The sequence below is a fragment of the Ascaphus truei genome, chromosome 5 (assembly GCF_040206685.1).
Source record: "Ascaphus truei isolate aAscTru1 chromosome 5, aAscTru1.hap1, whole genome shotgun sequence".
In the NCBI taxonomy this organism is placed as follows: domain Eukaryota; kingdom Metazoa; phylum Chordata; class Amphibia; order Anura; family Ascaphidae; genus Ascaphus; species Ascaphus truei.
The window spans coordinates 36,429,627-36,443,808 of NC_134487.1; the positions used below are offsets into that span (position 1 = coordinate 36,429,627).

The 14,182-nt window shown below is 40.9% G+C and overlaps 1 protein-coding gene across 3 annotated transcripts in view; it reads right to left on the bottom strand.

The window, feature by feature from the left end:
* Positions 1–2,124: 2,124 nt before the first annotated feature.
* PTPN12 (protein tyrosine phosphatase non-receptor type 12) overlaps positions 2,125–14,182 on the bottom strand; it is an 83,992-nt gene continuing 71,934 nt past the window's right edge. For 2 of the 3 annotated variants that reach the window (XM_075599617.1, XM_075599619.1), the window contains 2 exons: positions 3,634–3,747; positions 2,125–3,263 (listed from right to left, as the gene is read on the bottom strand). In XM_075599617.1, coding sequence (XP_075455732.1) covers positions 3,205–3,263; positions 3,634–3,747 — 173 coding nt within the window. In that variant the 3' untranslated portion in view covers positions 2,125–3,204. Of the gene's footprint in view, positions 3,264–3,633; positions 3,748–12,723; positions 12,822–14,182 lie in introns of all 3 variants that reach the window. The other variant, XM_075599618.1, reaches the window with a different exon arrangement.

Sequence of the window (14,182 nt, forward strand, 5' to 3'; positions counted from 1 at the left end):
GATCTTTCACACAAAAATAACATACTGGCCACTGGCAGCAACTGGGCACTCTGCTACTAAGGTTACTTTGTTCTGGTCTATACCTACTGAAAAGGTGCCACAGTACCCCTTACCTGTGTGTCGATGTAACTTATTGTGCCCTCTTTTCTTCTGAGGGCCAACATTTAAACTGGTAGTTTTTCTAAATTCATATTGACCTGCTATCCATGAATTACAATCAAGAACTTGATCATTCATATCTGATACGAACTTAAGATCCAGTTAAGACTGGTTAGTGTAGGATAGTGTAGGATAGTGTATTTTCTTGTAGGAAGCAGGCCATAAAAGCATGTTTAATTTGAATTTTTTCATGCAGCATTTTTTAATCTCTACCTTTAAGTTTTATAAAGAACTTGCAGCTGTATGGATGAAGAAAATGAAACGTAGCACTCCAAAGGCATTTAAGCAATTTGTGGTTTATTAATCTTGTCCAACATAGTGAACCAAAACATTTACAATTATTATAAAATCACAACTGCTTACATTCCTGTGGAGTTTTACTTTCTTCACATCATTGGATTTTACACTAGTGTCTCAGCACTCGTACATTTTTCGGTACAATTAATTGTGTGCATCGACTTTGCTGCAGTAACATTTTATTCTGCCCTTATTTATACTAGATTACCGATTTTGCATTGAAAGAGCCTGTGGAACCTAATTCATTGGGGTGGGGGGGCTAGAAAGTGGGGGATACAGGACAATTAACTTTCATATTTGTCATGTCTCCCAATTGAATTGTGCAGGATCTTAAAACCACGATATGAATCGGCATTCAGCATGGGTTTTCCCCCCCGCCCCCCACTATGGACAAGATTTGTAGACATTTGAGTAACCAGTCTCTTGCAGCTTAATTTGCATGTCATGAGGTGGTTGTCAAAATAGTGTTATCCAACAGAGCACTCCATTATACCTCAACTCAGTCTAACCATTTATTGCAATTCTTTAACTGGATTCTTTCCTCCACTTCCAGTCTGAGTACCATAAGGAAATAGGCTATACCGTCTGATCTTTTTCAGAACCTGCACACTAGTGTTAAACCATTTAAATTACATGTAAACCAGCCAACTATATCTTTCCTGTTCCTGTCCAATTTCTTATGACTGTAAAAAAAACTTCAACTCAACCATCTGCACCGATTACTTCAAGGCTAATACTTGAAAGGACAATCACATTTCACCCATCTATAGGAAATATGGCAGAAAAGCAATGGTCATCCTAAACTTCCAAATCAATTTTATAGTTCTCTTATTACCTTTATATCCTGCCTCAATGTTTGTACTTGATCCACTCTATTTAAAAATATAAATTATACTACTACTCGAATAGGCTACTCACCAAGAAACTCAGAAATAGAGCGGGTGTAGGAACCTAAGGAAGACGCTCATCCCAGACCTATTGAATTAAAACATATAGGGGAACGAGGAGAAGACCAACAAAGGGTGGGAAACACGAATGGGAGCCGGAAAGCTGGCTGCCAGGGTATTAGGGTCGGTTTGCAATTTTTGTTTAAAAATAAATAAAGGATTATTTCCTTTCTGAATGAAAATAAAGCTTCCTGATTTCTTAAAGCAGCAGGAAGCTTAATCCAGTCTTGGGGCAGTTCTTGAAAAAGCTCTCCCTCCAGATTTATTGACCTTAAACCAAGGCACAATCAGTTGAAGGGCAATAGCAGATTTGAGAGCCCAATTGGGTGCGTTACCGATTAGGCAGTTCTGAAAGTAAGGAGGGGGCTAGTCCATGTACAAAGCAATAACAAGTAAGGGTAAAGATCTTAACCCTTTGCTCCACTGGGAGCTAGTGCACATCTCGTAATACAGGAGACATGTGGTCTCTCCTTGCTTTGCTGCTATAACACAGGCAGCAGCGTTTTGCACCAGCTGCAAGACTGATATGTTTGGAAACTCACCAGCAGATAATTTGCAAAATCCAGTCGGGAAAAGACCAAGGCCTGTGTCAGGTCTGTAGATTGTGTATTATGAACAGACACACAAAGAATTGTGATCATTACTCATTGTCGATACATTATGGGCCAAATAGAATTGTTAGACATGGAGGGATAACACACCAAATTCTGGAGCTAGTATGGATTGTGTAGACTGGTCTTTATGTTGAACATATATTCCTCAATATTTGGTCTAATAAAGTGACATACAGGTGTAAAAGAAATTTCATATTGTTCTAAGGCACTTATCAAACCACAATGACTAGAGGAAAACCAAGACAAATTGGGTTTGACAATTAAACAGTATATAATATAAAAATAACCTTTAGCTTACAATATACAAACTGTATTACAATCGTATCGGTTAACCTGCTCCGCTGGCTTTTGTTACCCAGCGATGATTTAAAAAAAAAAAAAAAAAAAAAAAACCAGTAGGGCCAATAATGTACATTCTGTATAAAGAACAGATTTAGACCATGCTGAGATTTCTTACATCTTCTGTTAATATTTTATGACTGCAATTTTGTCAAATATACCTGCTTGCCCTGTACAAATACAAAAGAATGCAAACATTGTAATCAAAAATTAGCAAAGAGTAGTCTGTAAACTATCATAAAAGTCTCACTATATTAACAGATCTACAAGCAGCGTGTAACAGGGTTAAAAAACATTAAGGCAATAATACTTGGTTTACAAAATCATATGTAATACTTTTTTTTTTTTTTTTTACCTATGTGTTATATAAGGCAGGTACAGTATATGGTCCCAGCAAAGAAACATTTAGCATGTGATACCGGAATCAACCATTTTAAATATTTAAGATATATATATATATATATATATATATATATTTAAGATATATATATATATATATATATATATTTAAGATATATATATATATATATATATATTTAAGATATATATATATATATATATATATATATATGATTGTACAGTAAAATGTACCAGTGTAGGTTGATCTACACTGTTAATGAACCCGATAAATATGGAATACTATGATTTTAGTGGCACTTTGATTTTATGGTATAGGTTGATCCCTTCTCGGTCAGATGGTCTTGCAACACATTCTTTGCATTGCAAGCTCTTCCGCAAGCAAAGAGGTTACTGCATCTGCAGGCTGATTCATTGTCCAATCTAAAGGCGAAATATTTCGGTCCTCTTCATCTAGCGTTACTGAAACGGATGAGTCTCTAGGCTATGAATCATGTCCATTGTGAAGGCGACTCCCCTGATCCTCTTGATTTATCACTGTTACTGAAACCTGTAGAAAAAGATTTTGCATGTTTTTACTACAATACCAGAGACATTCAGGCCCAGATGCACAAAAGGGAGCTAAGCTTTTGATTCAGAGAAAGCCTGAAATTATTTGCAATGCGCTGCGGGTCAACTTCAGTGAACAAGCTAAATTACTGCTGATGCGAAACTAGCATGTGCTTGAGATGGTGTAAATACCAAGTATACGTAGATTCTTGTAGAACATACTTTTCCAAGCTTAAACTAGTTCTTTGTGAAATCATGCACTTTTGAAATCTGAGAGGGCACATTTTCAAGTTAAGCATTTTAGGCAATAGAGTAGATCATTTCGTTTTTCATTAACAGCTGCAAGATTTAATATTCATAAATGCAGTTACCAAAATCTGCAGCATCTGGTGTAGTTGACAGTCGACCTTTCACAGCCATGGAATTGACGAGTGTGGTCTCTGGAACGGCATCACACAGCTCATCTGCTGCACCTCCTGTATGGTCTAAGAGATCACACACATAAACCAGACAGCTGTGGAGATTGTAATCTTGTAACATATGATCATAACCATTATTAATAGTAGAAAAAATAGGCTAAAGCGCTCTAATGCAGGTATGATGAAATGAAGTAAGCCAAACCACTAAACCAAGGTATAAAAAGAGTATGAAATAGTACTTAATATGCAATAGTATGTATGGGTACTATCCTCCTGAAGACAGGTGGTAGATGGTACAAGCCCACTCACCCTCAGTCTATTCGGCAGGTTCCCCTGAACATAAGCAATACTCACATCTTGGGAGTGGAAGGCAGGCTGTGCAGCTTCAGATATGCAGTATACAGGAAATATGGAGAACAAAAAGCGCACTAGCAAAAACGGAGCAGGAAGGACCCAGAATCAAAAATAATTAAAAGGGCACTTTAATGTGACAAAAGACCCATCCAACGCGTTTCGAACGTCACAGCGTTCTTTTTCAAGGAAAAAGAACGCTGTGACGTTTGAAACGCGTTGGATGGGTCTTTTGTCACATTAAAGTGCCCTTTTAATTATTTTTGATTCTGGGTCGATCCTGCTCCGTTTTTGCTAGTGCGCTTTTTGTTCTCCATATTTCCATTATTAATAGTAACCTGTACCTAAAAGCCCCACACCCACTATAGTGCCAATATATCCCAGGTGAAAAGGAATGGAAGTGGCACATGTAATAGATTCAATGTAGGTGATAGAATTATTACGTCGGATGAAGTTTAAAAACATAATTTGTACCTAAACTGGTGTGAAAAGACTGTTAACCTACATGTTTTTATTTTGTTTTAAATAATTATGCTGCGGGCATTGAAATATGGAGGGAACAATAATTACCACCTAATAGAAATAAACCTGATCTGAGGAAGGGGAACTAATGCTTTTCTCAGTGAAAACATTTCAACTACAATGGTGAATTAAACATTCACACTATACAGGGGCGTCCGAAAATATTAAAACTTAGGAGCCAGACAGATTTTTTTATTTTTTTTTTACACAAACCAGCGTTGCTTGGCGAGCCGTTTTGGCTACCCCAGTCACCAGTCGTTGGCTGTGTGTGGATGTCAATCTCCCCCTGCTGACAAGCCCCACCCTAGGATTATTTTTTTACCAAATCATTTTGCCATTTATCATAATCATGATTCATTGCCCTTGCCTCTGGAAATCCTTCACTAAGCAAATTTGGAGGTGTTGCTGTATCCCTTTCCTTATGAGCTCCTATGAAGCATATAAAACCTTAAGATACTGTTTATTGCATATACAAATGTGCATTTACAAAAATGTCTTTAGGGCATAACTGTAAAGATTCTAAAAATGTCTTATCCACTTCAGTTTCCTGAAGTTATTGACAGACCTTCACATGGGCAAGCACTATGGCTGTCTTGTTTTCCAGGCAAGATTGTGTTTACTGCTAATGTACTCTAAAGCTAAGGCCCCGTTCCCTCAGTCAGCGCGCCGACAGGCACAGACCCGCGATATGCGGTCTGTAAGGAGTAGGGAGCGGGAGATACAAATTGTCAAGATTCTGCCTCTCGCGCATCACCCCTCCCTCCTCCCGAGCCGGCCAAAGTAACAAATAAAACCAACAGGCGCGCACAGGCACACACGCACACACGCACAGTCACACACACACACAGGCGCGCACAGGCACACACAGGCACACGGGGCGAGGTGAATCGGAGCAAGGGGGGAAATCGGAAGGGAGGGTCGGGCAGAGGGGGGATCGAAACGGGGATCAGAGCTGAAGGGGGAAATCGGAACGGGGGGGGGGGGGGAATCGAAGCAGGGGGGAATCGGATTGGCTGCTGGAATGTCACGTGACGCGACACTGGCCAAAATCACAAGTTCCTTGTAGCTCCGGCTGGCTGACGCGTCACAGCACGCAGTCAGCCACGCCGGAAGGAGCCAGCGGGGGCAACTACAACAGGGGCAAGCAGCTGGTGGCCCGCAGCCGCACGCGCCGACGGCCGCAGCGGGACCAAAGCTTAAGCAGGAGAGCGGCGACTTTCCTCTTCCGTGCAAATCCCTGCGGTGACGTCACGACTTGCCAAAAGGGCTGTTACACGCTGGTGCTTCAGCATATCCAAAGGGTTTAAAGATAATTCATAGAAGAGAAGGGAATCCGGCGCCTCAACCGGTGACAGAATCCAGGGCACTTCCGGAAGTGCCCTGGATTCTGTCACCGGTTGTGGCGCCGGATTCCCTTCTCTTCTATACTGCGCACACAGAAGGCTGCACGCCAGGATTTGGAACGCAGAGGAGAGCAGAACCAAGGTCTGCAAGTGAGCTTTCATAGGTAAGGTTTCCTTCCCAAGCTCTGACCTCACTTTGGCCCCCTACTCCTTTCCTATGTGACTCACTGACACTTATTGTGCTGGATGACGGCCTGAGCGCAGGACAGTTCTCTTTTTTTTTTTTTTTTTTAAGAGAATTCAAGCAGTTTTTTTTTTTTTTTAAATACAGGATTTGAGCAGGGAGACTCAGGAGCTAATCCTATTAAATTTCAGCTTCAGAGACCCCCTTCTTCCGGGGGTATTTACGTAATGTGTGCTGGTAACCACTCCAGGTTTCATATTGTGGCTGCTTTTTCAAAGATCCCAGGCTCTGCAAGCCAATAGGAAGCCGTGACATCTTCCTATTGGCCCATATGACAAGGGAGCTTTAAACTGCAGAAAAATGCAGACATACCGGCACCCCCTTCAAAAAGGTATCCCCAGAAACTGGGTCCCCTGATGCGGAAATTAACACGGGTCAGCTCTGGAGAAGCCCTGCTTCAAAGCTTTACTATGTTAAAAAATAAAAATAATTTGAAATGAAAAGAATCCAAAGGGATTTATATATTGATATGCAACATACAGAAAACAGTAAAGAAAAATTGTTAGGAACATAATTGTTTTTACCAAGATAGATGTACAATTTTGATAAAGGAACAATATTTATACAAGTAAGATGTTAATTTATTTAAGTAAAATAAAAGAATATTGAAATAAAAAAATACACACACACACACACACTTATTCAAATGTACCCAATTACAAGTACAACAATTTCACCCTCTGATATCTGTTGGAGGATTTTGGCAGTGGGAGTAAACCAAGGAAAGATCAGAGAGAGAAATCCCTGCTCCCATCAGAGAAAGTGTCCGATAGGCTACATACCTTTGGGGAATGCGAGCGAGACACAATCTGGTACATTTTGGAGTTTAAGTTGAAAACTTTTTACACTAATATTTTTTTTCTATCCATTTACATATCACTGTGAAATCCTGCACTCTCCTTACTTGGAAGGCATTAGTATTTTATCTGGTAGTGTTAGGACCTGTGGAACTGGGTCTGCCTTGTCGTGGCTCACAATGCTTTGGCCAAAGGGTTAAACTAAATGACCCTTTTTCAAGAGAATATATAAGTATTTTACTGTGTATTTTTGTCATATTGGATGTAGCATTGGGCTTCTGTCGCTTGTATACATTTGCCACGCTCAATAGCTCTCCTTTTTGACGCATGCATATATATTTTGTGGGGGGCTGAAGGGGTCCCAAAATGAGCTTGCTGGGGTTCTGTGTGCTGTTTAATATTTAATAGATTAGTCAAACATACTGCACACCTGCTTAGAAAAAAGTAATCACACCTGGTACGAATTACATAACAGGGCTGTCCACTAAACCAAGGTTTAACATTTTGCATCACAAAAGGACATCTCGTAACCATCCACAGCAACATTTTATACAATTGACACCTGCTGGCAACACATTTCTGTAATGCGTAGCAGAAGCCCTTGGAGTTGCCGGGTTAGCGGACTGCTTACATTGTAGACCACTAGCAAATCCATAGGTTTTATATTTGTAGAGCTCAACAATGTAGTGCATCTTCGTAACTTTCCAAGCGTAACATTTGCAGCTATAACAGCCTGGGAAAGAGAAAATGTATCCAACTTTCTGTAATTTTATTTTCCTGGAACCATATGGCAGTGGGCACTGTAGGGTTAAGTCCACCCTACGCTTGTGTAGGACAGGAAATGTAATTCTGCCGGTAGTACCATAAACGGCCTCTCCTATCTGCATGTACTCTTTGGCATCTCCCATACCTGAAAAATACAACTGATAGTTTAAACATAGGGCGGGGTAACTATGCCATATGGTTCCAAGAAAAGAAAATTACAGTAAGTTGGATACATTTTCTCTTTCCTGTTTCCCATGGCCGTGGGCACTGTAGGGATATACCCAAGCAACACAATAAAGGAGGGCAATAATAAATAACACCGATATCAGTTTCAACTCATTTAGTTTGGTCGCAAAGTACTTCAGTGTGTAGTAAAGCTTGTGTCGGCTTCAGGCTGCGTCCATAGTGCTAGATACGGCGTGAGCTACATAGCAAAACACTATGACGCCAATGCATAGTGCGCAAGCAAGTTGGCATTTCGAAGCGCAACGCCACAGAGGAGCGCGGAAGGTAGTGCGCTCTACTATGGACGCGGCCCAAGCCTGAATGCCCAGCCTATAGTATTTCCTAAATGTATTAAATGACTAGGATGGAGGGGGAGGGGAATGAAACAGATAACTAAATAGAAGAGATGAGGCAATAGCAATGGCGGCAAGTGCGAGTTTGACAAGCAGTGACACCCATAGAAAACACAGATATTACTAGAAAACTTCTAAAGACTAAACCAAGTTGGCGCAGGAAAAAATAAATAATTAAAAAAAATAAAAAAATTAAAAAGAGCAGATAAGGTAATAGTACAGGCTGAAAAAAAAAACCTTAAATGCAGGCTTGCTAATGCAAGAAGCCTGACAGAAAATGGGGGAATTTGAATTAATAGCTGCAAGGGAGCAGTATGATATAGGTATTACTGAAACATGGTGGGATGAAACTCATGACTGGACAGTTAATTTAGAGGGTTATTCCCTTTTTCGGAAGTATCGAGCAAATAGAAGAGGAGGTGGAGTATGCTTATATGTTAAACCGGATCTAAAACCTATTACAAGGGAAGATATTTAGGAAGGGAATGATGAAAATGTAGAGAGACCTTGTGGATAGAAATTAGCAGTGGAGGTAAAAGTATAAAGAAAATGTAGGGATATGCTATAAACTAGGGGTGCGCAAACTTCTTGAGCTGCACCCACCTGCCTGGCAGCCACAGCGTTCGCGCGCTCCCTCTCCACGGACCCGGCGTCAAATGACGCCGCAGGTCATGTGATGTCACGTGACCCTGCAGCGTAATTTGCCGTGCGTTGCTATTGCAACGCGTCATGTCACCCCGACCATGGCGACTAGTCGTTGAAGAGCCGGCAGAGAGCCGGTAAGGGAGCTAGAGGCCTCGTGCCTGCCCCGGCATTTAATTTAAATGCCTTGGAGAAGAGCGCGGGGCCTCTGTAACTGCCGCACCCCCACAGACATTCTTGCGCGCCCCCCAGTTTTCGCACCCCTGCTATAAACCACCAAATACCTGTGAGATTGAGGAAGCAAATACTTTTGTAAATGGGGAAGGCATCAAAACAAGGTTATGTTTGCATAATGGGTGATTTTAATTATTCAGACTGGGGCAATGAGATTAGCATTACAACAAAAGGAAACAGGTTTTTGGGGTTGCTTAAAGACAATATGACCCAAATTGAGGAGCCAACCAGGAGAGGGGCAATACTGGATTTGGTAATATCAAACAATGTAGAAGTAATACCCAAATGTTCCAGGACTTGAATATTTGTTAACAGTGATCATAACATGGTCTCATTTGAAATAAATCAAAAAAACAGATTACTGTTCTTGGATTCAACAAAGACCTTAAAAACGGGCAGATTTTAATAAACTGAGGACTAATCTACAAGGAATACATTGGGATGATGTCTTTGCAGGGGAAAATGTTGAAGATAAATGGGTAGTCTTCAAAACATTGTTAGAAAAAGCACACACATCAGTGTATAAGATTGGTTTTGACTTATTTCTTTTGTACTTATTACTCAATGTGGCTAAATCAATAGGTAGGGGAGGAAATGGAAAAGAGGCAGGTGTTTAGATTCTTGAAGTCAGAAGGGATGGAGGCATCATATCAGAATTATAAGGAATGTAACGAAAATGGCAAAACGGTCAATCAAATTAGCAAAAATGGATAAAGAACTTTTTAGGATTGATCTTACGTTCTATTGCAATCCTTTTTTCATTAAGTACCTTAACAAAAAAGTCAGAAAAGAAAATATAGGACCCTTTCAGTGTGAGATGGGCAGGCAGATTATTGGAGACCTGGAGGTTGGCATCGAGAGCAAAGTCTCCATCTTTGCTGCTGATACACAAATTGTGTAAGGTAATAGAATCAGAGCAGAATGTAATTTCTCTCCAGCAGGATTTGGAGAGAATGGAAATTTGTCCTGGGCCCCAGAAAAGCAGTCTACGGCCTGTCAGGTATGAACACACACCACACCCCGCACACACACTTTTGGTGCTATATAAATAAAGACACAAATATAAGGGGCATGTGCCAAATACACGCCTTCACAATCAAACTTCACTGTATTTTATCAATGAAATTGTACTTTCATGTTTATGATATTTATGGCATGAAACACCGAGTGTCAAAACAGAGAAGTTTCACTACTAACGCGCACACTTTTTTGTTTGCCTTCCTTTGGATCAATAAGTATAGATATAGGCGAAAGTGTCTAAATTTAGCATAGGTTGAACTTGGACACGTCTTTTTTCAACCTCATCTACTATGTAACTATGCGGCTGCCTTGCAGATGTGTGCAGGTGATGCCTGTGCCTTAAACGCCCATACTGTGGCTATGGCCCTTTTTGAATGAGCTTTTAGACTTAAGGAAAGCGTATGAACAAAAAGGAGAAAATTCACTTAAGAGAATCCATCTGGATATTGTTGCCGTGGATGCCGCTTGCCAAATCCTGGGTCCTTCTGTGAGGATAAACAGACTGATACCATGCACCCGGTTGATATGTTTTGAAACAACTCACCACATTGATATACTTCCTCTTATTTCCTGGTTTTGGGCAAAATTAGGGAATTGCAATTTCTTGGTTAATGTGAAATTGAGATCACTGTAGGCAAAAAATAGTAAAACTAGTATCATGACTCTGCTTTATCCTGGTGAATGATAAGGAACGCTGCCGTTATGGCTATGTGGAAGGTTATCTTCCATGTCAACAGTTAAGATTTAATATACAGGTTCAAAAGATGCACTATCAGGGCATCCAAAACCAGAGGTGTTCTATAACTGATCTCTTCTCCAGATTTGTGGTCTTAATCTTTTGAATGCTTGGAAAAAATGGACGAGCAACTACATTTCTGTACATGCCACGCAAACAAGCAGCATGTGATACTTGATGCAGTCAAGATTGAAAATAGACTGCAAAAACAGGATTCTTATCCATCCATTTCCCTTCTTCCTTTGACCACTTGTGCCCTGCACCACCCTTCTCTCCTGCCCTGCCCCTGCGTGCCCTAACCCTCACTCGCTCCTCAAAGTCTTAAGATACTCTGATCTGCAAAATGGGAAGCATTAACAGACAATGTCTATTTCTTTTCTCTTGAACATTGTCCTATTTAACATTAATTTATATTTTGTTCCCCCCAACTGTCAATGTCAAAAATTGTCCTCCTTTCCATCATGTAGTGTATGTATGTCTTTATATAGCAGCAAAAGTATACTCAGCCCTTCACAATGAATACAGTACAGGGAATAATAGAATAAGCGCAGCAAAATCAGACAATAGGAACGGAGAGCTCTGCCCCGAAGAGTTTACAATTTAAGTCGGGGGAGCGCAATTTTTTTTCCTTGCGCCCCCTTCTGTCTGTCCCCCTCCCTGCTTCAGACGTCCTGGCGTCGCGTTGCCATAGCGATACGTGACCAGGGGCGTCTGAAACAAGGTAAGTAGACGTTTACAGAGGCTCAGCAGCTCCCCCAGCATTATTTTAAATGTATTCGGAAAGCGTGCGGGGGTCTGTGTAAACCCCGCGCCCCCCACAGAGTTTCGCTTCCCCCACTTTGCGCACCACTGATCTAAGTGGTATGATGGGGAACTTACAGAGACAGCAGGTGAGGGAATAAGTGCTGTAGATGGCAGTGCTTGGCAACAATGGTTGGTAGGAGTGACTGTGGGTGTGGGACAGTAGCCTTGAGTGCTGGCTGTTGGGATGCTTGTCAGTATTAACAATTAGCAGGGGAAGAGGTGGCAGGGAGACGTGGGCGAGAGCAGGTGTGTATATGGCTGGGTCCAGGATTAGGAGAGATATTCCCAGCCCAGGAAGGAGTAGATAGAGGATGTAAATAGAGGATTTGTCGGGGGGCTTTTTATTGAGGGGTAAAGATGTTGTTGGAGAGAGGTGTATAAATAATGGTGCAGTGTATGGGTAACAGTGTAATATAATTCATTATGCTCTTACAGCGAAGCATAGGAGGAGAGCGGAAAATAAACAAAACCCCACAGTAGAGCACAGAACAGTCACACACCTATCCTCAGTGGAAGCTCTCTCACCCCCCCTCCCCCCACCCCCCAAATTAATCTTAATACTTGGTGCTGAATGGTGCCCTTTAAATCCAGTTGATCACCTTTTTTCTAGCTATTTTTTACTTCTTATTCAATCTTTTATTTAAACCAACAAGCCTCTTCCAGCCAACTGTTTTTTTGTTTTGTTTTTTAATAGGATAGGAATCACGGGGAACCACAGCATTTTCGGCTCCGGAAGCCCCCCAGTTCCCGAGATAATTACTGATTAACGTATGGTTATTACAGCCTAGTTCTAGGTTATTTAAATGGGCGTTTCATAGAAAACCGCCCTGAGATTTGACAGCAATTTTGTTCCTCTGGAGGAAGATTTATACGAGGTTACTTAACCAGTAACCACCTTGGTAACCAAGGAGTCCTCAGAGCAGAGCAGCTTTGGGTGCCCTCCACTCCCATGTTAAGTATATTTATATATTAAAAAAATATATAGTGAGACAAATAAGAGTATTACCTCTTTGCTAAAGCCTTTTGGCGTGTAGTGTTCCCATGGCAACTCCTGCCGTTTCAGCTCACTTGATTCCCCCAGCACAGAGCTGCTTTCCATGCAGTCTACAGAGACAAAAGTCTTCACAAAATTCTTTGACGTCCAGTGATGTCACAAAGGCGACGCATTTTATCATGTCAACTTCGTATTTGGGTGCCTTTTAGGTGTTCAGGTTCATTTGGTCATCAAATATTATTACCTATTTAGGCAGAGCACCACTACATTCATTTATACAAAAAAAAAAAAACTTAAATCTGCAATGCCGCTTGAAACGGTATTCACACAGGTTCTCAAGCTGAACCGCACTGAGCTTCCTACAGTTTTGGTGTCACTACTGTGGTCCAATAGGGGGCTGCAACATAATCAATTGCTGCTTCATATCGCCCCACGGTTTGGCTACCAGTTTTCAGATTTCCAAGGAAGGCAAACAAATGCACCTAAAAAAAAAAAAAAGTCTCTATTATGAATACTGCATGTAAAAAACAAAGCGGCTTTAACCCTGTGTGTCCCGCTTGAATCCACAATGAGGTCTTGCACTCTACAGGCCCCATGACATGGGAGCTGTGTCATGGGTTTCCTGCTCAATATCAAGGGATAATCTGGCTGAAAGAGGAAAAGAGCACTCCTATTCACGCCAATGACACCTCAGTGATCGCTTTGTGCCCAAGGGACTGTGGCAGTCATGCCGCATCCTCTTCGGCACACAAAGGGTTAAATGTAATTAACACATCCTTCTAAAAATGATCCCTTATGTTAAATGATGGCTCACAATGGGATTATGATAAATATAGTTCGTTGTGAGGAAGGTATCACTTCCACTTGGCAAAGAACTTGTATGCTCAGATGCATATGGATCCTGACCACCACATTCAGAAGGTGTAGGTACAGATTAACAGTAAAAAATAGTGTTAGTGAGCAGTTGATGCAAACTTATTCTTTATATTAAAAACGGTAAACTACTATCATTTTAACCATTTAGCCAATACTACACACAAATGCAACTACTTTCAGACAGCAATTATTTATTTCAGTGTGAAATGCAAACATTAAAGCTAAAAATTGTCAGAGAGAGCATTAAAATGTGCGAATTGCCAAAGGAAAAAAAAAATAAAAAGTGGGGATAACAACGATCTTGAAAAACATATTGTCTGAGATTTCTAGATACAGCTCACCCCGTTATAGTGCGATCCACTACAACGCGGATCATCTTAACGCGGTCTAAACGTGGCTCCCGATTTACACACACCCCTACACCATGTGGGAGTTGAACATAAATACATTTTATATAATACACATGCAGGAGCCTGGGTTTCCACTAAGGATGCTGGCAACACCAGTGATTCAAGGGGTAGATGTCATCATTTCAATCCTAACTTTTAAACAAAGCTAGTGCACAGTGTAGGTTTTCGTAAATGTAGTAAAATAT